General features: G+C 41.4%; 1 protein-coding gene across 1 annotated transcript; it reads right to left on the bottom strand.

The window, feature by feature from the left end:
- On the bottom strand, positions 1-26159 carry YY1 (YY1 transcription factor). The gene is made up of 5 exons (XM_040600280.1): positions 25204-26159; positions 15424-15586; positions 5910-5970; positions 3303-3461; positions 1-2169 (listed from the first exon to the last, which is right to left on the bottom strand). The coding sequence occupies exons 1-5, from the start codon at positions 25898-25900 to the stop codon at positions 1987-1989; spliced, it is 1263 nt and encodes a 420-aa protein (XP_040456214.1). The 5' UTR covers positions 25901-26159; the 3' UTR covers positions 1-1986.

The following is a 26159-nucleotide window of genomic DNA, read 5'->3' on the forward strand; positions in this document are numbered from 1 at the left end:
TAGACTGAACTGATTTTATTTCCTTCCAAAAAGAATAGACACTAATTTAACTGTATACAGAATTTAATTTAACTATACAAGTTTTAGTATATTGTCCTGTTCAAGAACTGCTTATATAAAAAAAATACTGCCAAAATTCTAATGCATACTTTACAATTAAATGCCCCATCTTTCCTTCTGCCCCTAATAACCTCAGACTAGAGCTGCAGTGTTCAGATTAACTTATGTACAGAAGAAAATACCCTTCTTCTTAAGTGTATTTTTTTAATTACCAATGTTGTTTCCACTACCACCAAAACTGGACTCAAAAGTAAGTTTTATGGTATTAGCAATGAAAAATTTGATGAACCTTGTAAGAACAGGATTCAGAAAAAGACTGACAACAGTTTTTGCTATATTAAAAATGTCACATCCCTCCAAAAATAATACTTATGCATTTCTGTGCATATTCATGTATTTATTATCTGTAACATTTTACTATAGTATCCGCAAATTTCTTACTTTGAACACTTGAACAAATGAGTAGTAACTACTTTTAGTTAAGACCATCAAAACTCCATCAAGTTTTCTTAGAACTCTGAGTTGCTGTTTTGAAGTAAAAGGTGTCCAACGAGGTTCTAAAAATGTTCATCCTTATACTCAGTCAAACAAGATAGCCAAAAGAAAAAGACAGTTTTCTTTTTTTCTGGTATGACCACTCAAACCCTACTGTTGCCCCACTTCCTACTGTTACCGTATTTAAACCTCCAAGATTCCTTACCTGACTAAACAGAAGTGCCCATTTGGTTATTTACTGTTTTACCTAGCTGCTGTCCAGGCACACTGAAAACTCTCCATTACACTGCCAAGTGTCCAAATACACCATTCCAGTTAATGGAAGTCTAGGCCACCCAAAACCAGAATTACAGTCAGCAATTCCGTGTGGGTATACCACCCGACTTGGCATGATGTAATTTCATTACAAATCATTGTAATTGAATGCAAAGTACAGGAAACTTGAGTTTATTTAACTTCCAGTTTCTGGGAGGTCAAGAGGAACTAGGACTGCTCTGGACAACAAAAGAAAATAGACTGTGCTTACAGATAATTTTCTGCCATATTCTTTCTTTAGGACCACTGTTTTATTGTTGCCCTTTCTATTACACGGGGTGTACATATTATCAGGTGTTAATAAAAGGTCAGTGCCTGTACAATACATTCTACAACTGAGCACCACTTTCCGTAACTGAACAGGCGAAGAAATTACACTGAACATCAGCATCTGGCAGTATTTCTCCAAAAAAAGTGACTAAAATGGGTTTAAATTGATTAACACTATTAAATCACATCTAATATTTGATACTACATGATTTCATTACAGCTATACGATACAATTATACAAAATGTGTTAACATCAAAGAATACAACCAAAATTAAGATAGCAAACAAAACCTATATAACTTTTTTCTTTACAGGAAAATACTTTTGAAGTATGCATGTAACTGCCCATTCTTTTAAAGAAAATCTACCGCAAGCAAAGTTACCAACCTCCAGAAAATCACACATAGCATTACTACGCATATCCCCAAAAAGTGTACAATATGCACACTTGGAATACAAAATTAAAAAAATTGTAAGCAACAGGTGAGCTTCATATTTATAAGAATGTGAAAAGAAGTCCAATTTTAGCACTGTTGTATAAAGAATTGTCTTTTTTGATGCAAGTTCATGAAATGACCCCTCCGGTTGGGGCCACACTTTACAAAACACCGTGTTCTTGAAACGGGATTACAGAGCAAGGTAGAGCATCTTAGCAACGTCACCTTAAAGTTTTTTTTGTGGTTTTTTTGCTTTTTATTTACTACTTATCAAAACACGTCCTTTAGGTTTGTAGGGTTCTTTTTTTAAAATTCTTTCCTAGAAACAATATACAAAGGGGAGGCATATTTATTTCCAACTCATACTCCTGTAAGATGCTTTGAGTTCAAGAACTTTCTCCTCCAACTTTCACTGGTTGTTTTTGGCCTTAGCATGTGTTAAGATGTGAGATTTCAGGTTAGTTGATTGCGCAAACTTCTTATTGCAGCCATCAAATGGGCAAACATAGGGCCTGTCGCCAGTATGAATTCGCACATGTGTGCGTAAATTGAAGTCCAGTGAAAAACGCTTTCCACATCCTTCAAATGTACACTGTTGAAAGGAAAAGACATACTCCATTAGCTAACAAAACAGTACTCATTGACTAGAACAACTTTCTTTAAATCACTAGACTGTACAAACATGAACCTAGATGCTGAAGATTATTATAGGTGAAGCTGTGGGCATCATTTGTAAACTGCATTAAAAAAAGAGAATACATACTTCAGGTTGTTTGTTTTACCACAGTAGTATGTATGTTTTCAAAGAGGGAAACAACATCCAGCTTGCAAGTGATTGCTTTCACTAAAAACACCTTCTCTACACATGAAACAGTATTTTACTATGCTGTACTAGAAAGCAGAAACAACGTTTCACATCAGAATTTCCCCTTTGCAGTGATAATTTGCCAAGATTTGCCTCTTCTACCAGCTTTACACTTAAGATGGGCTTGGAATACAAAAGGGCAGCATGTTTAGCAATAAGTACTTCTATTAAGCATACAGCAGATCCAGCATACACATCCAAGCAAGTGCCTGAGGAGCGCAAATCAAATTGCTGAAATAATTTATTTAAAAATAAATCTACAAAAGAATAACATATCTTAAATGTGTACTGGAGAACACAGATATGCTCGAGACTATGAATACCTGTAAAGATTTATAAGGAGCATCATAGAAAGTAGGCAGGGGACCTCTGTGGCAGAAGCTCACGTGACTTTATATGAATAGAAAGCGATTCAGTGACTACCATCATTTTGCTGAAAGCTGACTAATATCCGCTATGGAAAATTAGTATCGTGAATCAATTAGCAACCAGCCCCAAGTCTCAGCTGTCCACAAGTGTGCTAAACTGAAAAGATGATGAGGAGAAAGAGACATATTCCTCATTCAGTAGTAACTGCAGACTTCACTTTTAAAGTGGTTAACTTTACATCACACATTTTGGAAGGTATCTTCCCATGTATATACAATTCGCTAATTTCTAACAGAAGCCCATGGAAATAGTTAAATGACAGCCTAATTAGCTTAAGGGGACTTCCAGCTGTTAAAGTGATGATTCAGTACCTCATCCGATTTTAGAAAAAATACAGCATCCCTGAAGTCGATTGGAAACTAGGTTACAATTACAGTCTACAGATGTTCACCAAATCAATTGTGGCACTTAGGTCTGGAGGTTAACAATACCTGAAATGGTTTCTCTCCAGTATGAACTAGCTGATGTCGCTTTAGTTTCGAGCTCTCCACGAAGGCCTTGCCGCATTCTGCACATACGTGTACTCGAGGGCCATGAGTGTGCAGATGCTTCCTCATGGCAGAGTTGTCCCTGAACATCTTTGTGCAGCCCTTAAAAAGAACAGTGAAACTCAGTTAGTAGACAAGCTAGTTCTGATAAAGAGATGTTTTATCTGCTACAGTACAAGCATTTAAAATGCTTTTATATCCTGAATACTTTCTTAAAAGTTGGCCCTGAAAAGGAGACCCCTAATTACATTTATTTTAAAAAAGCAATACCAAGAAAACTAATCATTCAAAAAGCTGACAAAAACCCCAAACCTAACAAAAAAATCAAACAATCCCAAACAAAAAAACCCCAAACCCTCTCCTCAGTATTATGAACTGTACGCAGTCAAATGAACAACAGGACAGTCTCATGGAGAAGATGCAGCTCTGATAGAAGCAAATGAATAAACCGAACAAAAGCACTTACAGTTTCAGGGGGAGAAAAAACAAACAAAAGACAGAATGACAGCTCATGGATACCTATGTGATATTCTTCATTACGCTATATTCTGAGTACTACAGTACTGCAACATATGACATAGACTCTAATATACCACAGATTATTCTCTAGTACCAATCTGTGTGTGTACCACTCCATTTCCCAACACTCTGTCCTCTTCCTTCTCTGTCCTCCTCATTCCTGAGGAGAAACGGAGCAAGAGTGTTTCCAGCATTGTAACAGCTTACAGAAACTACCTCGTCCAAACGGGCAGCAGCAAGTTGATCACTACCACCTTGAGATACAGATTGCCCCTCTTTCTACAGCTTAAACCTACAAAATGATATTGGGCAACTTCAGGTGGGAGAATCTCCAAGTTACTGCCAACTCAACCTAAAACCAAAAGATACTCATATTAACTCAGGTAGAGCATCAGAAGATGATGATTCCAGAGCACACTTAAGCCAGCAGTGACCTGGGTCTCTCTTTACCTAATCTTTCTATACCTTTTTTCACCTTTTAGTGACAATCAATAGACATCTATCATGTTCTAGAAATGTCTTCCTCAAGGTTCCAAATCCCTCATAAAATCCTAGTAACAATTGTAAATTCTATCCGTACTCCAAGTGATGCTGTTTCAACCTACATAATACTAGTCTACCAACATCACTGTGTTAGGGGGCATAAAATTTGACAACAGAATCTAAAGGAACATTAAATTGCTAATCTTAAATTCTGCAGGCTTCCTCTTCAGAAATCAATTTTTTCAGAACTATTAATCACATTTAAATACGCCTTATTCCTTAAAAAAAAAAAAAAAAAAAAAGATAGAAATACCACTTTCAGGAAAAGCTCTCTCTCAGGCACTAGAATGTCTTTGTCTAATTTAAGAAGTAGTGTGCCACCCTTCACTGCACATAACAGAACTGCGTGGGGCAAAGCAGCACGAAAATAACATACTCTCCAGTTTTTTTGCATTTATTTCAAAGTCCCTGCTTACCCAAGAGGAGCAGCTACATCTTCTACAATATTTTTCTTTTTTAAACTGCAGTCATAAATGCACAAAGCCTAGAAACACTAGTAGAGAGAAAGTGGAAGGAGAGAACATTCTTTTTACTCTCCTGTTCAGATGAAATTGAGGCTATGAAAAAGTAAATGAAAGAAATGAAGGCAGCATTCCTCGGTACTGTAAGGAGTAACTGTTCCTGTATCTCCACACACTATACCACAATAAAAACATGACACTTGTAGAATGTGAAGAATTTGAAATCAATATAAGCACAAAGAAGGATCCAGCAAATTCCTTAAGACTATGGCTATCAGAAAGAAGCCTTCTATTCATGCTTTCTAATGTGTACCATTAGCTATCTGCCCTGATTATTTGCTTAGGCTCATACTTATCTAGACCAGAAGTCAGCAAGATTGTATTTGTCTTTTTTTCATTACAGATTAAGTCAGCTCTACAAAAGCTGGACAATGCAGTAAAGCTAGATGCTACCAGTCTAGGTGACTGGCAACATTTATTCAAGACAGAGGCTTCCCCGCTACCAGTGGGTCAGAATTGTATCTCCAAGATGCCTCCCTCTCTCTTTCAAGGTGATGCACCTTCCAGCTCTGTGGAATGTAATTCAAAGTCTTCCAATAGTGCTGACCTTGGCATCTGCACCACAAATTGCTGATTCCTGATCTAGACTCCAAATCTGTCATAGTTTCCAAGCAGAGGATATATAGATCTTAGGAACGTACTTTGAACAGCTTTCAGAATATTCTTTCAAGTATGTATTCTTGGGTGGCAGGAAATCACAACAGTAAAACCAGCATGTTAGGGACTGTGCATCATGGTTACCAGAAGATTAGGGATGCACTAACCTTAAGACAAGGAATGGGAATAATATATTATTCAGTGAAAGGTTTTTAAGGAAGCCTCTAAAGAATAACTACTAAAATACAGTTAACTGAGTGTAGTCTATTAACAGTAAGATACTTTAGTTATTCATTCGCAAAAGAAAACAGCAATACAAAATACTTGTCTACAAATTACTACCTACTCAGAAGCTGAGCACTTCACTTACTTTGTGAGGACAAGCTATCGTTCGTGGAGCATCATCTTCTTTAATTTTTCTTGGTTTCATTCTTAAAGAGAAAAAAAATTAGTAGACAAACATTAGCAGATAGCTTTTCTCCTGTAACTGCCTTCATAATGCATACATTTATTTCATAGTATTACGTGCATCAGTAGTACTTAGCTTAATATTTTCAAAACTTTCACAATATTAACAGTATCATTTGGCACTGGGAAGTTCAGCTTTTCCAGAAGGACCTCTCAAATACAGAATAAGACATTTAATATTACCTTCCTAAGTCCTTTGAATATGTGGACATAGAGTTGGTTTTTTTTTTCCTGACATACTTATTGTCATTAGGAGGGTTTGCTTGAACACTCCTTTTTTTATTGTGCCAGTACCCATGTGGCCTATTTATCTTCACCTCCTCTCCATCCCTGAACCAAGAGATGAAGGACAGAGTAGCTTCAATCATTCTTCAGTATTTTCACTACACAAGACTTCAGAAGAAAGCTCCACAGAAGCAGGGAAGGCAGGCAAGTTGTGGAATCTACTCAGACAATGTAGATGTGTTATAACCACAGAAACTGCAATTCATTCTTACTCTGAGCTACTGTACACATGAATTCCACTCATGGCAACTGACAAGCAATCATCTATTTACTCTTGGTCACTAGCACAGATCTTCAGCACTACTTTATAAGGTGCCATTAGCCTCCACTGACAACATATTGAGGCCAGCAAACTATCGTTTGCATGTTAGGTGTTTCAAATACACTAAGACTCCCTGTAGGAAACAATGTTAATAACAGTCCTGCCTCAACAACCACCTGTCTGAATGTCAAGAGTCAGCTGTGCAGACACTACTCCAGGGAAGTGAAGTGCACTTTAATCCATCTTTTTTTCTTAAACCTGTAGTGACGTCTTCAAAAAAAATGGCTTATCTTCACCTTATGGTGGAGGTAGGTAGATGCAAATAAATGCATCTCATACAGCTGGAGATTCACTTAGGTAAGTAATGAATTCCTGAGTGACTTTACCTGGCAATACAGCACTGAGATAGTTGTGCATGACAAGGTAGCTACATATCTCATCTGTAAATTAAACGAAAGGTTTTCTGGTGTACTCTCTAGTCTCAGTTAAACAGAGGTGAGTGGCTTGAATTTAACAGAAGAATCAGATTTATCAGAACCACTGTTCTTAACATTATGAAGGAGAGCGTGTCTATTGTTATCCAAGGCAGCTTTAATCTCCATGAGTTCAGTTCCTGGAAACTGATATGGAAGAACAGGGCTGGGAGACAAGATTTTCCATTAGCGCGTACCTGCATTTTTAATAATTGATCTCAGACCAGCTAAACAGCAACTTCTAAATGTTCAAAGTAATTCCCAAGAGCTATAGGAAAAATAAGCTAAAATCCCTCCAATTTGACCACATAAACTTTTGTTTCTTTGCAAGCAGGGTCCAGTCTTCTTTGGTACTGTCACATTCCTATGCATATGGCTGAAATATGCTGTTTCACCTGCCTCCTTCATGTGGACAGGTGAGTGGACAGCACTGGAAGGCCCTGTGAGGCTGAATTAAGGCAAGAGCAGTGAAAAACCTCTCTCAGAAGTCCTGAGAACTGTATCCAGGAAAACCTCCTTACAAACACCAATGCAATCATATGCGATGGAGAAGTCTCCTGTGGCTCTGTGGGCTACCATTTGTCCCTCAATCTGACTCTTCTCAGTACTGCAGATGTAGCACAGTTCAAGTGATCAGTAACTGACTAAAGCACTTGACAGCCACTTCACAGACAAAATACTAAATCCCAAGGATTTAGAGGGTGTATTTGTTCTCTTCTCTAAGTGGACACTTAGGAAACTCCTGGCTTAGCATCTCTAGACTAAACTGAATACATACAGTGCTAACCGAGGAGCACTGCAGTCTCATGCAAGATTAAAAATACAGATGTGACAAAAAGATGGAAGCTAAAGAGTATCATATCCAATATATATCGCCAGATACTAAAAGCTCCTAGAAGATGGGTGTGAGGTATTTGTATTGACAAAGCTCCTCTTGCACCATCACCAGTAGCGTATCTGAACATTTCAGCAATTTAAGGGCAGAAACATCCTGAACACAGCAAACTATCTGTTCCTGTAGACCAGCCGCTTTATTATCTTAATCTTACTGATAATCTTCCTTTTTCCAAGATTACAGAGCAACTCAGATGACCTTATTGATTAGATTTAATTTTATAATCCAATTAGAATACAGAACGATTATGCTGTTTTGTTTATGAGCCTCCTTCAGTAAAGTACCAAAAGCCAAACAAGTGACTGGGATTAAATGACTGACTATACTCTCCAGTGAGGTTCTAGACCGATAGGTATTAGCGGTAGTGAGGCTATAGGAAAACACACAGAAAGCTTTCTTACAGTACCCCTACAGAAAGCTTTCAACTACCTTTGCATGGATTCTCCTTATTAAGTCTCTACAATTTTTACAAAAGGAAAAGGCATAGAAATGAGTGTGTTATGCCAAAGCGGACACAGAAGAATGCTTTGACAAGGGTGGAGGGAACATCGCGTGACAGTTTAACACCATTAGAGAACAAACAACCTTAGGGGACAAAGCTGGTGCCAAAATCACCTCCTTTACTTCTAACTCTAACACCTTGTTAAACGTTGGCTGAGCCATTCGCTCGGCCCCCAAAAACAAAGCAAAAAACTCCTAGGCCCAAGATCTGTGTTCATGACATCACAAGAATGAGTAAAACCACTATTGTTTTGAAGTCTTAAAAGACCACCTGTAAAGGGCGAGATTAGACAAAAAAGGAATCATTAACAAGGGATGTGATAAACGGCTTTAGTGGGCAGCACCTGCATTTTTCACACTTGGCTTAAGCTCCCACTGATCATGGCGTTAAATCCTATTTGTAACTCTTATGTCTTGCCTCCGGTATCAAGTCAATCTTTCAGAAACAAATGCTGCAACAGTGTCATTTGTAACAGGCTGCTGAAGTAAAGTGAGGGGGAAAACACCCTGGAAGCTTCTGCATCAGTGCAGTCAGCAAGCTTGAGGAATCAATTGCAGCTGAACTGGAAGGTCAGACATGGGGCAGACTGGAACTTCAACATACACCTTACATTTTTCAGTTCGGTGTCTGAGCAGGCACATAACATCATAAGAGTCCATTCTGGAATAAGCTGACTAATTTTCAAGCTTTGTTTCTAAAATGAAGAGTATCAGCCCAGCAGTATACTTCAACGTACAAACATTTAGTCCCTACTGACTACAAAATGACAAGGTTTAGCTAATAAAGGGGCAGATCTTAAATCTTTTCATTTCTCCTGGAAATATGGTAAGTGGGCAACTTAAGCTCAAAATGTGGAAAAATACTGTGTGTAAGCACAGGATTCCACAGGCAACCAAGCTATTCAACAAAACAGAAGCAGACACTTCAACAGGAAGAGGCAGCAAACAGTGTCCAGGTTGTATTTCAGTGCCACTGACAGCAAGAAGCTGCTGGGCCATTCATACACTTGGATTAAAAGGCAAGAGGGCACATATACCACAGGCACAACTATGACAGATCATTTTGTCAAAAATGTCACGTTGCCCACAAGGCTGTGGAATCCATATGGACAACCACTCAAAGAATTTAAAAGACATATTCAAATGTGTTAGAAAAAAGACTTTGGTCTTACTTTAAAATTAACTTTCTGCAAAAGGACACCAGCCTAGAACCTGGGCTGTTGATCTTAATTACACTGTTGCAGGTAGCTCTTGCTAGCAGTTAGACTTTTGGCTCCCACCCAGTAGAGCATCTCTACCAGCTCCATCCAAGTTTTCTTAGCCTGAAACATTAATCAAAAACAGAACTCGAACACATACCACTATTTAAAACAACTACAGACACAACATTAATACCTGGGTGGGACTTTCGAAACAGCTGCCTTTGCAGAAAGTCAATTTACATGGCAAGACCAGAATTTTCATTTCTGCAGTGACTTTATACAGGCCATACCTAGTAGCAGCAACTACAGACTAGCTAACTGTGAAAAACTAATGATTGTACCTTTTGGATCAAGGCACTTGGACACTGCAATTAAAGGCCAAGTCTATTAACTTATACTGAGGAGGGAGGGAGGGAATGGGGGACAGCAGAGAGCAGGAAGGTGTGCACCCCAATAGGTTCACAGAATGAGCTCCTGCATAAAGAAGACCAAGTGAAATCACAGGTTATTAAAGCACTCAGTTCCTCAAAGAAAGCAACTCTGTCACTGTGCAACATGAGAAAGTAACAAGATAATATTTACCCAGCAGAACTGAAAGAACCATACCCTGACGGAACCAATCCCCACAGCAAACCTCTGTCAATTTCCACAACTGCCTTGTAGATAGAATCTATTTTAAAAGTTAGCCACAGAAACAGTATTAAGGCTAGGAATAAAGGAAATCCTTAAGTCAAAAAGTAAGTAACAGTACAGAATTCTCCCCTTGTTCCATCATCTCCATTTTTTGCTTCTGGTAAAGTTATGTGTTCTCATATTCTTTCTTCTCCCTCCGTACAGAAAACTAACCTAAAGATCATCACTCTCTCTCAGACAACTCCTTTGACAAATGTTAGAGGACCGGCAGCAATATTCACCTGTGCCGATAACCCCATCCCTAAGAACAGCTAGAAGAGAAGAAAATTATTCTCTTAGCAGCAGTGTCACTGCCACTTCTGATCTGTTCCCTCATTCTACCATTCCCCTTGTACTGTCCTGCTGAGGCAGAAATAACATGACCGCCATGGCCCTATGCTGCTGCAAGAATTCATTTGTGCTGAAGAACTCCCAAAACTGGCTAGACTGGCTTTTGGATAAATAGACAAAGGAGGAGTGGCACAAGGTGTCCTAGGAATCTATCTATAACCAAAGAGCCCACAGCAGGTCTCTTACCATGCTTCGGTCACAGGCAGAAAAATGTCACAAAAAATTCTCTTTCACTCCAAGATTCTGGCAAAAATAATTACTAATATTGTTCCAGTTATGAAGAACATCATATGTGTAAACAAGGGAGAGTGACCTTTGCAGTGTAGCATAGAGCAAGAGATCCACTTCACCCCACTCCCGGAACACTTTGGGTAAAGAAATTGTCAGTTTACTACCCTTTAAACTTCTCTGTAACAAGAACAAAACCAATACAAAAGCGTACACCTTATTAAGAGGCCAAAGTCATAAATCTAGGTGACCAGAATGCTTTGTCACTTTTAAGAAGGGTGTCCAGTTTCAAACTCTAAGGCAGTTTCCTCTCTTTTGTTTCCTATCAGTTTTGGAAAGCAGATCAAAATGAAGGGCAGTCCTCACAACAGCTCTCCTTCAGAAAAGGCACTAAGTAGAGCAGAAGATAAAGCCACGGAGAGTGAAGTTTTTACCACTATGACCCATTACTGTGCCTATTCCCAGGTATAGCATATTCCACCATTATTTCTTAGTTTTACTGATGTCTGTATTCTACTATCTTTTAGCCAGTTCAGTCATGTATCCATCTGGAGATTAAGAGGGAGGGAGAGGGCTATCAGGAATATTATTTTCAGTGGTTTTGTTTGAGGGAATTTGCCATATGCACCAACTAGAAAAAAGTCTGTTACTTCCCCCAGCTTTTATTACCAAGCAGTTACGACTTCTTCACAGCTAACTACAGAAGTATTTGTAATCAATTTAGACTTGCATGAAACATTTTAATATTTCACTTCAAAGGATTTCCAGTGTCCCTGTCAGAAGTATCAGATGGGAACATGGTAATTCATTAGCTTTTATTTGTCTCCGAGCATATCATTCACAACTAGACTGAGATAAACTTGAATATCAGTTTTACATTCTGATATGACTGCCCAAGAGAAATGCACAATTTCTTTTCTTTCTTACTGCATTTTTAAAGCATACTAAAGAAAATTCAAGAGTACTACAACAGAATGAAATAATTTGTAAAAGGTGGTAAGTTGCCCAGCCGGGTATAATTTATGGTCATTCACTTCTGCATTACTGAACATGCCAACGTTCTGATACTGCTTGTTTATTCACAGTGTTTTAAGTAGTCCTAGAAAGTATAAATGCCTTTCCAGGAAAAACTGTAAGAATTCCAGTTAAAGGATCTGGATTCCTGCTACATGACTCAATGACAAGTGCACCAAATAATAATAAAAAAAAAAACAAAAAACAACAAACCACCACTGTGGTGTGGTGAAAGACAATTATATCACAAGAGACAGTATAACTGCTTGCTCTGCTGATGCCACCTAGCCACTGAGCAGCAGTGGTGTTCATTGCAGATGCTGAATTGCTGGTTTTAATTTATTTTATTTTTTTTTTCAAGGGCTGTAGAGCTACAGAGGACTCCAAACATCAAGTCCACCCCTGCCTTACCTCTCGCTAACCAAATCATGATTAGAATTCCAGAACCTTGCATGAGAACTGTTACCACTATAATTCAAGCTCTGACCATTTAAACTTAACCTCAGATCTTCAGCACTTTGTTCCTAAGAATCAATGCATTCTTAATCAAAATAAGCTGCATGGTTATAAACAGTGAATTTAGCCTCATTTTGAGTATATAATTTCTACAAAAATACAGTGAGATTCTTCTAGTTAACTTAACGGAAACAGGAGAGCAACCCAAAATCAGTTGTTCTCAACTGCACACGATACAATTAGCATGCAATGTTACTAGCAAGTTCATACTTGCTTCTACGTGGACTGTGCACAATCCTTTTTTCAAGTCAAGAAAATACAAATTTGTTATCCAAAACCTTACTCACAGCATGCGAAGCTATGTAATAACTTTAAAAGTAAGTTTGAATTTCATGTGCTGCTCAGTTTTCAGAAAACAGCTACTGAGAATTTTAAAATTTGGAATTGTACAGCAACCAGCAATGCTTGAAATTTTCAGAGAACTTTACACGGAACAACATTCTTCTAGCATGTTCCGAGCATATTCCTAGAACTTCCAAACCCAATTCCAGTACATAAACCCAGGTTTTTTAATTCCAGTTTGCCATGCAAGGTCTCTAGTGATACTGCACACAGCAATCTAGATCAACAAGACAACTGATGAATATAAAAATAGGTTTGTAGAGATCAGTGCTTGAATTCCTGTTATTACTAAAGGGGGTCCCTTCAACATGCTTCACTGCAAGAGAACCAAGACCTCAACAAATAATATGCAAATTCCAATACATCCATATTCTTCAGCCTCAGCTATATACAATCACTTACAATCTAACATGCAACAAACAAGTTTTTCATTTTTGCCTCTTTAAAGCAAGAGTAAAAGCTTGGCAGTCATCAATTCTGACCAAGAAATTAAAAAAACCTTTCTTAAAACAGAAGATTCTTGAAGTTTTCAACATATGTACAATTAAGCTATCAGAAAAATTCACAGGTTGTGAGTAACTTGGGGATATTGCTAAAGGTGACGTCCCCCCAAGCTGCGTGCTTACTCTACCACCATGTATTTGTCGTATGACTGGAGTAGAATGTATTTTATCTACTGTACAGAAATATATTAAGAGAAAAGAGATTGTACACATAACTCTATCACCTGCTACAAATTCTAGCTCTAGAACTTCCTAGAACATTCTACCATGAATAAGAAAAAGTGGTAATTACTGCCAGCTGGCACTATTTTCTCAACAGAAAATGAACTAGAACCCAAAGATGCAGTACACTTCACAATATTAAGAAATAAGCAGATAGATCTGATAGAAGCAATCTGGTCTTTTCAAGAAGCCCAATCCTGGCAACCATTTCAAGTATTCAAACCAATCTGGTGAAAAATCTGCAGTATTTGCATGAAGAATACCCTATGGGAAACTATCTAAAATTCCTAACAAAAGATAGCTATTCAGTACTTAAACGTTTAACAGAACCAAAGGTTTCAGCGTGTTTTAAAATAACTGAGAATATAATTCTATGCACATGATGAGAAATGTGTAACTAACGTTTTATAATTAGAATGCTATGTACACTCAGGAGTACCACTTAAACATTTGCTTTCACAAAGAACTGTATTAACCTTTGAGCAGTTCTCAGAGGAAAACACAGTAATTTTGATCAACAATAATAAAACAAGGAACACCAGTATCAACAGCTAGAGCCACCCAACACTTTAGATAGTACCCTGTTTTTGTTCATGATGCATTTTTATGAATTTCCAGATAGCCAGATATTTTCCAGACAGCCTGAAGCAGGGATCAAGCCCTGCAAAACGGTCTTACTAGAGGCCTTCAAATTCTATACTTCAATGGCTTTACTGAAAATAGTTGTGGGACCAGGCTGTGCCGGCAATCCTCTGGCAGAAACACACTGAACGGTAACAGAAAAGGTCTGTAAAAAGCCACAAAAATAAAAAATGGAAACAAAAGCAGATGCATACTCTGGACACCAAGATCCACCTAACCAAGAAGCCAGACCATAACTTGTCTCAACAGTCCCCGCCATCTAGTAACCTACTGAAAAACTTTGTGGTACTCTCCCTACCCACTCCTCTCGCCCCCAATAAAAAAAAAAAAAGAAAAAAGTACACTGTACTAGCTGACCCTGAAAGTAAGAGTAACAACATCTGACCATCCACCTGCTCCAAGTGTTACAATTGTCACCAGAGCCCTGAAGAATTATCAGCTGGTAACACAATGAAAATGAGTGTAGCACACAAAGAACTGGACCAAGTAAATGCTGCAAAGGCAACTGTAACGTCCCAGCTCGCAGGTGCCGAGGCAGACCTCTCTGGTGACCTCACGGTTGCCCTCTGGTGGCCACCGGCTGCCCCCGAGCACTCGGTACCAGAGCCACAGGCTCTACCGAGGGAGGGAGGGACACACGACACTTTCAATACTCCCCCGCAGAAAAGAGCTTCCGTCACTTCATCTCTATTTGAAAGTAAAAGTCACCTTGTAACTCAGATCAACGTACTGGTATGTAAACGAGTGACAATTCTGATTCACTAGAGGAAAATCCAAGCCATATAATTGCAGTTTCACAATTGGTAACTATCAGTGGCACTTCAAAGTGCAAGATATGACACCATTATGAAGAAGTTCAAGATCTAGAGCTTAAGTAGTAAGAAGCAAGTGAAAAAGAACAGTAAGTGGGGCTTTGCAAACTAAATATTACAGTCTGGCTTTCTTGTACTGAACAACCTAAATGCAACATTTCACTTATCAGATCCTCTGGTGCTGAAGAATCTAAGGCCACTCACATGAAAGATACAGTAGTCACGTCAAAGATGTGGTCTACCAATTTATTTAGGTCCTGTCTTAACAGGAATTGAAGATGAGAAGTCATTGAAGAAGTCACTGTTGAATGTAAAATCCAGTGACTGTGCCACAGTATCAGCTACTCTGTTCTAAATCAAGACCCTTGTTTTAGAAGATGATTGAATAGAACAATAAGCCATACTACATCCACCATTTATTTTGCCTAATAGTTTTTATAATTAAACCAGTGAAAAGAAAGCCATTTTAATTTAAAGATCCTTTCTTCCTACTTACCTAGCAAATTCAGCCAGTTGTTTGGGGTCTGAGAGGTCAATGCCAGGTATTCCACCAGGAGGAAGTTTCTTCCCTGTCATGTACTCCGAGTAATCTGGAGGAGAATTCTCTCCAATGATCTGCTCTTCCACCACTGTTTCATGGTCAATATCTTTTTTATCATCTGAAATACACAAAATACTGAATTCAATACATACTAAAGATCAAAACAGCATATAAGTTATTAGGCTGCATCTCAGTACAAATTCACTATTGCTGCACACTTCAAAAAATACACTGCCCTTCCAGATTTCCATGCCAATTGTAAAGAGCAAAAACATCTATACAGTTACAGCAAGAAGAACACAGAAAGAACACCAGGTGGGGAAAAAAAAAAGCAGAAATTGCCTATCTACTTAAACACAAACAAGTAAGAAAATAATTAGAACGATCCTATGAATGTTGGCTGCATTTGAAAGATAACGCACTTTTCCTGAAACAATGCCCAAATATTTAATTCCTTAATCTCTTCAAGACTAACCTCCACCATACCCACTCTGGATCTCTCTCAACAGCAGTCAGTAACAAAGCAAGCCTATTGACGGAGGGGCACATACTTCATCTAAGATGTTAGGGCTACTGATCTCTACTTCAGAATCTCCAAACTCCCTTGACTTCCAACAGAAGTGTCACAGAGGGACAAGAAATTCCAAAATAACTGCTAATGGGCTTCACTAACTGCCCATAAAATTAAAGTTTCTCAACACTTGCAGACAGGTCTGAAAGAAAGCAAAAAACCTAAATAGCATGTCTCTCTCCCAAGAGGGCTTCTTCCTTCCATGGCAGAGGCCAGCCTAAGCTCTTTCCCACTCTATGTAAGCAGCAGACAGGGACCATTCAGAGCTTTGACCTCTAGCTAAGATACTGCTATTTCACCTGCTCTAGAGCACCTCCCATGGATTTGTCCCCAAGGACTGCAGTGAAATCAGGTGGAAGACCTGCTGCTGTCTACTCACATTCAGACCTTAGAATATGCCAAGACACAATGTTTCCTCTCTCCTCTTGCTAGAAGCAGAAACCAGAGAGACACAAAGACAACAGAAGATGGAACATTCACTTATGTTCCCCATTGCAGTGCTCACACCAGCAGGAAGACTGGCGCAGCACCTATCCTGTTTTCCACTCTCGAATACACCTAGGACAACAGATGGATGTATGTATATGCAGTTGTAACCACCCAGTTAAATGTTAATAAACTTGCCTGACGCTACTTCTACTCTGCATATGGGTAGCAGATTCCGCAAATCACTTTATACACAAGAAGCTCTACAAAAATAACAGGAAGTTTTATTTTACAGGTAGTGTTTAAGAAATGAAAATACAGGGGGGTAGGACAGAAATAGTATTTCCCCAATTCCACAGTTTAAAAAAAGAAAAAGAAAAGATAGGAAAACAGAAGGTGGAAAACAAATGAGCCAACATTTTTCTTTTTTTTTTTTTTTCCTAAACAGAAACACAGGAAATAACATTATTCATGCCTCAGTAACTTGCATTAGGAAAGACAAGACATACACAAATAAATATACAAAGGACAAATTTCTATTCAATTTGTAATGCCTGCTTTTAATGTTTGCCACTGGGCTATTTCTAGAAATGTTACTGCTAGTTTGGGGTTTAATCTGATCTACCAGATCAAATAGCAGTTCATGTATATGTTCCATGGGGAAAGAGGAAAATAGACTCCCAACACTGCAAAGACAGAAGTGTTAATAAGAAAATACTACCTGCACCATTAAACTGGAAATAAACTATGAAACTGACTATTTGGACTATTTTTCTTATTCTAATTTACTTTTCCACTCACCACCTCACCTTTCAGTCTTCATCAGTGCTTTAAAGAAAGCAACTGAATTTATCTTAAGCAAGGATTATATGGTAAATTTTACAACACCTGCAGGAGTTACAAAGTCAAGCCAATAAACCTTCAATTTGGCAACAATTTGTTGTTCAAAGGGAAGCTTGAGAAAAGTTATTTAGCAATGCCTACACAGGCAGAAAAGACATTATGAGGCTCAGAAAAGCTGTGGAAAAAAAATTTCTGGAATTTTTTCTGGAAAGCTAAAAGCAACACCTTCTCCATGCTGTAGGCTAGGAGATCAGCCGACTTTAATGTAGCCATTTCAACAGCTACCCAGAACTTAGTTTATGGCATTCATTACAGAAAAGAGTTCTCATTTCCTGCCTCAAATCAGATGTATGAGTCAACAGGGAAATTCTGTATACATTCCTTAAGACCTTCTTTCCTTCCCTAGCGTAAAGGCTCACTATTCCACAACGCTTTCTTGCTATTTGAGGGCAAAACTGAAAGAACATCAGCCCTCAGTGCCTCCACTTCCCCAAAGCCTGCCAACAGAAATCAATTCCACACCTATTCAATTCCACAGATTATTGGAGTAAAATAAGAAAAATTGAACATATTGCTTCGATACAGTAGAAAATACGAGAAAATATCACTTAATATATTGATAGTTACGTGAAAATATAAAACAATCGAAATTTCCTGTACATCTACAGCAGCACATACTTGCAGTTTTAAAAGCTAATTAAAACCAAAAATCAACATACAAAACAGTTACCTTAAAGTGTTACGTCAGACTAACATCCTTCAAGACAGAAGACCTGGTTCACACCAAAAGTAACAGCAGATTTCAGTAGCTTTTCAGTATTCAGACCATCCTAGCTGCAGTCTATCCTATGACATTATCAACTCATTGGGAAAACAAAACACACCAAAACCCCCACACACTTCTTTGGAAGAACTTTACCAATGTCCTCTATGCACATATTTATCATGGATTTGTTTCTGATCTCCTACCGATGACCTATCAACTAGGCAGCTCAAAGTTTGGAGGGTAAAGTCCAGGCAAACTTTCATTCAGGCTGACAAGTTAACCAATATTCTCGTTGCAGAGAAGGTATGTTAGAAATCACTTCCCCCTCTTCCTCTCTTGAAACATCAGAGAATCAAACATACTGCACCCAAACCAACGCAAAACACAGAGACACAACCCTGAAATTCTAGTGACACCTCTGGAGAAGTGCAGTACGAATAAGGCATAGTAACTCCATGCAGTTTATGCCCATGACAAACTGATCTGGTTGCCACCCATGCAAGCTAAATAGGGACAGAGTGATGAAGCCAGTCAGGAAAAGGAATTAACTGCTGTATACCATTTAATCTGCTTCATTTTGACTCTTAAAACCACTTGAGAGTACAGCAGACTCAAATATATGGCATTCTGCTTTAGTGTCTATTTAGCACTATACTTACAGATCCAATGCAGCTTTTTGTGAGGAACTTAGAACATTATTTTAGTCCCATCTTCTAAAAGATAGTGAAGATCTGAATGCATGTCAATTAGTTAATCACTTTCTCTTCACAAAAGCACGCACTATTAGTCACTGCAATAGCTATGTCCAATATTCACTTATCTTATAAAGTTGTAAGAAACAGACTTCTTAGTGACACCACTAGTATGTCCCAAGAACCTTCTATGCCCAATTACATTTAGACAGACACTTTTTTAGATACTCTGAATTGGGTTGTTCTGTGTACCTTCTTAGGACATATCCAAACAAAACTTCACATTCAACGTCCTTCCATCTGCACTTGCTCTCATGTCCTATATACATCTTGAACTGGATTCACTTCTGCACTTCAAAGCAAGTATGTTGAACATTTTTTTACTAAGATCAGTGAAAGTTCAGCATTTTATCCAGTCATCATCTTTTGACTACTACTTAAATTTCTACTGGTGAAATAACCTGACATTTTCAGAGTGCCAAAGCCCAAGAAGTATCAACTGAAGTAGGAAGAAGCCAGATTACTGGGATAAAACTAGTAACAGCAGATTCCATGTAACAGATTCTGCCATGCTTTGTCATCGATCTTTCTCAAGACTTTATTGATTACCTTTTGCTCTTATTACCATGCTCCACCTCCTGCAGCCCTTCTATTGCACAAAAAAAATCCATCCATCTCAGAATCCCGTTATTTCATGCATGTCTAGAACAGTAGCTAGCTCCAGCTAACAACTCTGAACTCCCCAGCTTTATAAGATGACGCCCTTAACTCTCAGCCCAGGAAGTCCTGCTCATATCGCTGCCTCAGTTATTCTTGATTTTAGCCATCATGCTCCATTTCTAAATCCCCAATTCCCTAGGCCATCCCCCTCTCCTATTATAGAGTGGGAAGAACACATTTTTATCCAATCAGTTTTCCCCTGTGGAAAATGAGGAGAGCAAAAGGGAACTCAGAAGGTACACTTGGTAGCAAAGCACTGAGACCTAATCCTATAGCTTCCTCACTGAGGTACCAAGTTAAAAGACACTCTTGTTACCAACTAAAAGGATGAACAAAATTTAAGTTTAAATTCTCTTTTTATGATCACGCTGTTAAACAAATTTGTTTTCAGCAACAGCAGAAATGCAATTACATGGTGAAGGATGTATTCGGCAACTGTGCATTACCAAGGCACTGTGGTTAACAGCTTGGTTATTGCTACCACTACCACTTTGCAGTCTCCTCAGTTGAATTAGTTAATTGGCCATGTTTGGAAGCAAAGAACCATAATTAGCTTGTTAAATAATATAGTTAGTTAGCAGACACTTCAAAATCTTAAAATTCCATTTTGCACAGTATGTCATTTTTTAACCTAATTGGCTGCTAGGTTACTTTCCCTCTGATGTGCCTTGCACACAGATGGAGAACAGGTTCTTCCTTTTCCCATGTCATCCGTCTCTAATTTCACACCACTGAGATATGAACTGACAAAAACAGTGCACATAACAGTCATCATCTGACTTCCAATATTCCTGAGACACTGTGGCAAAGCACCATGACCTTCTGAATCAGCAGCACACAAGTGATATGGACCTCTCACGGAAGGATCCAACAGCAAGTTAAGACTGTTCTAATTTGAAGGTGGGCTAAAAGGCAACTTAATTAAAATAGTTTAAGTGATGAACCACATTCATGTATTTCACTTGCAAAACTGAAAAAAAAAATATGTTTAAAACAGCTGCTGGAAAAATACCTACCTTATCCCCTAAGGTTGCCCTGACATTTTTGCCAGTGAGACTCAATGCTTATGGATACCAAAAGCCTACACCACTATCTTAATCAAGAGTGAGAAACAGATTGTCATCTTAACATTTTAAAGGAATGAGACAATCACTCTTCTCCTCCATTATGAAAAATTTCCATGTAAGCAGCTAATTACCTATCTGTCATTGCAAAGACATCGCCACAGCCATCCTTGATATAGGCCCACAACTGAACTATATGACACATTTATCATCTATACTATGTAAGACAACTGGTCAGACGGTAGATGATTATTTTTCTCACCCATGCAATCTGATAAAAGTCAAATGAAAACCTTTTTAAGACATTAAAAGTTTTTTCCAGAGGTTCTGAAGAACCTTCTAGAAGCTCAATATGAACTCCTCGAGTTTTCAAATACAGGTCCACAGCACAAGCTTCCTGGATTATCAATAATCATTTCCAAACCATACGCTTATCTTCTTCATCTTTATCTTTCCTGTCTAGGAGTAAGATACTTGAGCAGTTTAACATCTGTGGGCAGTGTTTGGTTGTGCTATTTGAGCCCTAAGCTTGCAGACTATCTATGCTAACAATAATAGTTTAAGCCAACACCTAACTCAGGTTTGAAAGCTTGACAAAGTCAAGTCATTACCTAGAAGCAGATGTAGCCTGCTACATTTCCCCCCTCAAAATTAAGTCCCAGCTGCTTGAAATTCCAGCATTTGGTGGAGCCAGCATTTCGGCACCAACTTTCCAAATGCTCCGGCATACAAGAACCAGTTTTGCAAGCACAATCCAACAAAGTGATTTCTAGCGGTCCTTCCCTCCCCCCCATCCCTATTGTACCCAACCTGGAGACAGTCACTAGAAAGGATGATTCAAATTGAATCTAGCAAAGGCACAAATAAATGTCACTCCATAAAAACAATTTTCCTACTACAAATCAGGGTGTCTCATTTGGAGAGCCCCATTAACTATATACAATTTTCTAAATCCGTTACAGGATACCCCAATAAAAATAACGAAGATAAGTATTAGACAGCATAGAGGAAACACACCACAGGTACATGATTAAAGTATCCACTGAATATACCTCTTCAACCCTTTCAGAAAATAGAACATCTTTGTTCAGTTCCTATTTTCGCATGCGAAGACAGACAATTCCATTCTGAAGATCTGGAAAGCTAATCTGAACTAGAACAAAGCAGTCCTGTTTCAAACTAAACACTTTAATTAAAGTAATCATGGGTCACAAGTTTGATATCACCATAGATACCAAGGTGATAAGAGAAGGTATGGTAAGTCTAAACCGTTGCCAACAACAGTACTGCAACTTCCAAGTAACCACGTAAGAAGACAAGTATCGAGTAGCTCCCTTTAATCACAGCACTATATATTTCAGAAATAATTTCTACAAATTTCAAGAGGTGCTGCTAGACATGTTATACTCATTTACAAACAAAGATTTATGATTGATTAAATTTGGTACCACCCATGTACAAGCTAATATAGTAGCACTAGAAAACACTAACAAGGAATTAATTCACATTGTCTTCCCACACTGCGGTAAGCAAAGTGCCCTTGTTTCCAAGTCAAATACCCATGCACAGCAATCTAGGAGTCATTGTTTTATCCTGATGCATGGCCTTATTTACTATTTGTCTTTTGATAAACTTTTTGCTAAGCATTTAAACCAAACAGTCAATTACATCAGTGTGCAAGCAAGTCTTCAATTATGTCAAAGTATAGAGGCAAAGCTCCTACCTTTGTTCAAAATAAAGTATGCCCAATTCTGCAGGGAAACTTTAGTATGACTACCCTTTCGCAAGCCAGTGGTTTGCTCTGGGTTTGGGTTTTCTTTTCCCCTGGTTTTGCTTCTTTTGGAATTTTTCTGGCAACCATTCTCCCCTCTAAAATATCAGCAAACAGACAATGAAGCCCCAGCATTTGACCACTTCTGTAACATTTAATAAGCTGTGTAAGAGGCATAAAAGCCCATCCAATACACTCAGTAGAACTTCACAACACTCTTAATGTAGCAGGTTTTTATCGAAAGCTGGCTGAAGCTGGGGGGTGTGCATGTGTGGGCGTGTGCACGCATGCACACAGGAAGGGGTGGACAAACAACACTTGCCTATGTATTTTCGTGATTTTGCTTTGCGGGGGGTTTTTTAGCATTAGAAGTCAAGTCAGAATAGGTATACTGCATCCTTCTGCATCATGGATATAATTGAGTTGACTATAGCAATGGAATTCAATCTCCAGTAAATTACAAGTGGATATCATTCCCACTGAGCTTGCATGGTCATGCTCATAAAGAACAAAACCACTGAAATCAATACGGCTACCCTGATGTAAAAGTTGTGTACGCAGCAAGAGAATCAAGTATATTGATTATACGCATGCTTCACTTCAGGCAAGTAATAATCAGGATGCAGAAGCTCTAAGGAAGCATCCTGTCAGGCACTCTGAATTCCAGAGTGCAAATGCATGCTAGAAATTGTCAATTGATCTCAGTGAGGTCTTGTATCCTGCCAGCTCATGAGTCATGCATCGACTTGCATTCAGCTATTTTAGGTAGCTTCCACAAACCATAAGACTGTATTAGTTTCTGTTACCTTTTTTCTTTCTTGGACGGTCAATTCTAAGAAAATAAACCCCAGCAAGTGGATTTATCCAGGTTTCATACAATGCTACACAGAAGCATATAAAAAAGCATTCTACTAAACAGTATTTGGGAAACTCTTCAATGAAAGTTCTTTTCTGTTCATCAAGAAGCGGGGAACTTTGATCAGACTAACTGGGCTGTCAACCGAATATACTAGAAGTTCTCATATTCTCTGTCAAACTTGCTAAGGCATCACCTATATCTAAAAAGAGAGTAAAAGTCAGAATCAGCACGCTTTCTGTCTTTTCAGACAGGCGAATTCAGCCATCCAATACACTCTTTCTTCAACATTGGCCTAACCACTGCTGGTCACTCACAAACATCACGGAGAACAAGCATTTCAGACTACATGAGAAGCTTGAGAGAGTCATCCCTATCTTCCTAGACTCTTTAAAAATTCAAGAGGGCACAAAAATTATGATATGCAACACAGATTACCAACCTACTATTCAAAGACCACACACCAAATTAAATCTTACATGAACTGGTACTATTTGACCTTCCCCCCCCCCCCCCTCACGAAAACAGAACACTGATTACGGTGCCTAACTGCCAGCCATATATTTTTTTGTAAAAAAAAAAAATAAATTAAAATTTTAAACAAAGCCTGCAATGTGCCACAAGTAACACCTTTCTGCTGACCAGAAAGACTTCCCCCTCCCATATTTTAAAGGAAAGGATCAGAAAATCGTGGCAGATTAAATAAGCGGTCAGGGCAGGCACATGTCAGGTTTTTTGCAAGCCCCGCAATTCTGATCACCTTCACAAGATTTTATTCCCTTTAAGAGACACTCCCACAAAATCCCCAGCTCCTCAAAAAACATATCCAATCCCACGCAACACGGACTCCCTGCGCCTATTTAAAGCTCTAGACCCAGCCGAGGAAAACCCGAACGGCCTCCGAGCGCCAGCCAGCACCCGCTCCCTCCTGCCCGCGGCTCCCAGGGCCAGAGCCCTGCCTGCGGAGCCGCCGCTGCCGGCTGTCAGCCCCTGGCTCCCGGCAAGGCGATTGCTGCGGGGCCGCCGCAGCCCGCGGCCGTCCCCTGCGAGGCCGCCGAGAGGCGCGGGCAGCCCCCGCGGGGGCGAGGAGGTGCTTCCCCCCGGCCGGCACCGCTGCCTCCGGGCGGGGAGGCCCCACCCACACCCCGCCTGGCTACCGCAGCGGCCCGGTGCCGGGCGGCCCCCAGGCCCACCCCCGCCGGGCGAGCTGTGAAACGGTATTTCGGGGAGATGGCCGTGCCCGGGCCGGGGAGACCGGCGGGGCGGGCGGCTCTGGGGCGCGCGGTCCTCCCTCCCCCGCCAACATAACGGTCGCGGCCCGGAGCACACGCCTCATCCGGGGCCGCCGGCCGCGCTCGGCATTAAAATGCGGCCCAATGGGGCCGCGGGTGCGCGGCGGCGGCAGCGCAGGGCGGGCGGGTGAGGAGCGGCGGGCGGGAGAGGAGCGGCGGGCGGGGAGCCGGCAAGGCAGCGGCGGCCGGGGAGGGGAGGCGGGCCGGCGGCTGGCCGGGAAACGGCGGAGAAGGAGGACAGAGGGCGCGGGGGGGCGGCGGCCGCGGGAGGGAAGGGCGAGGGGCAGGCGTGGAGCGAGCGGCGGGGAGCGGCGGCGGCAGCGGCGGGGCGGGGACGGGGGGGAGAGCGAGGAGGCTGGGTTCGCCCCGCACCCTGTGCCCGCCCGCACACCCCGCCTCCCCCTGCTGCAGAAACTACGCCATTGCGGCCTAGTCCTGGAGCCAGCGGCGCGCTGCCTCCCTCCCTCTCGCACCCCCCTCAGCCGGCGCCATCTTGGCGGCCGCCGCCATCTTTCCTTCCCCCCGCCGGAGCCGGGCAGGAGCAGCGGCGGCAGCAGCGCAGACCCCGCCATCTTTTCGGGGAGCCGCCATACTTGCCCTGGCGATGAACATGGCGGCGCCCATCACACACATCAAAACATGGCCTCCCTTCAAAACAAAACTGTCCGAGGCGAACCGGGCAGCCGTCGGCGGGGCCTGGAGCCCAGGGAGGGAGGGGTCCGGCGCGCACTTACCCGAGGCCCACATAGTGACCGAGAACTCCCCCTCCAGGGTCTTGATCTGCACCTGCTTCTGCTCCCATTTCCTGCCGCCGCCGCCCTCGGCCCCGCCGCCGCCTCCCCCGCTCAGGTAACTCTTCTTGCTGCTCTTCTTGCCGCTGCCGCCCTTCTTAACGCGGCCCCCTCCGCCGGCCGAGGAGGAGCCGCCACCTCCGCTTTTGCTGCCGGCGGCGGCCACAGTGACCAGGGTCTGCTCGATGTACTCGTCCTCCCCGGCGGGGGCCGGCACCGGGATGAGGATCTGGTCCTCGAAGCCGTCGTCGGCCCGCAGTCCGTCCGAGTCGTCTCCCCCCACCACCTCCTCGCGGGTCTGCACCAGGATCACCTCCTGGTGGTGGTGGTGCAGATGGAGCTGTCCCCCGCCGCCGCCGGCCGCGCCGCCGCCCGCCCCGCTAGGGTCCCCGTCCGAGACCAGCGGCTGCAGCGCTATCATGGGCTGGTGGTGGTGGTAGTGATGGGGCGGGTGGTGCGGGCCGCACTCCTCGCAGCACTCGTCCTCGTCCTCCTCCTCCTCGTCCTCCTCGCCGCCCACCACGGTGGTCTCGATGGTCTCCACCGGGATGGTCTCCACCTCGATCTCGTGCAGCTCCACGATCTCGGCCGGCATCTCCGAGCCGTCTGTGGCGATGTACAGGGTGTCTCCCGAGGCCATGGCGGGACGGCGGGGGGAGAGAGCTTCGCGGGCGGCGAGGGGGCTCCGGTCCGCTCCCCTCGGCGGATGGTGGGGCTCGGGCTCCTCTCGCTTCCCTTCCTTCTTCTCCTCCTCCCCCTTCCACACAAACACCAGCTCCTCGCAGCCAGCGAGAGGGAGGCAGCCAGCCGCCAAATCCCGGCTACGCTCCCTCGCGAGATTTCCGCTGCTGCCGCCGAGACGGACCCCAGCCCCGGGAGGCCGTTGCCGCCGGGACCCG

The sequence above is a fragment of the Falco naumanni genome, chromosome 7 (genome assembly GCF_017639655.2).
Source record: "Falco naumanni isolate bFalNau1 chromosome 7, bFalNau1.pat, whole genome shotgun sequence".
Classification (NCBI taxonomy): domain Eukaryota; kingdom Metazoa; phylum Chordata; class Aves; order Falconiformes; family Falconidae; genus Falco; species Falco naumanni.

Coding starts and splice junctions, on each gene's coding strand:
- YY1 (XM_040600280.1), bottom strand. CDS start 25,900: ATGGCCTCGGGAGACACCCTGTACATCGCCACAGACGGCTCGGAGATG. Junction 3,462..5,909: donor CGATAGCTTGTCCTCACAAA/GTAAGTGAAGTG, acceptor GTTCTTTTTAAG/GGCTGCACAAAGATGTTCAG. Junction 2,170..3,302: donor CTGGAGAGAAACCATTTCAG/GTATTGTTAACC, acceptor TCCTTTCAACAG/TGTACATTTGAAGGATGTGG.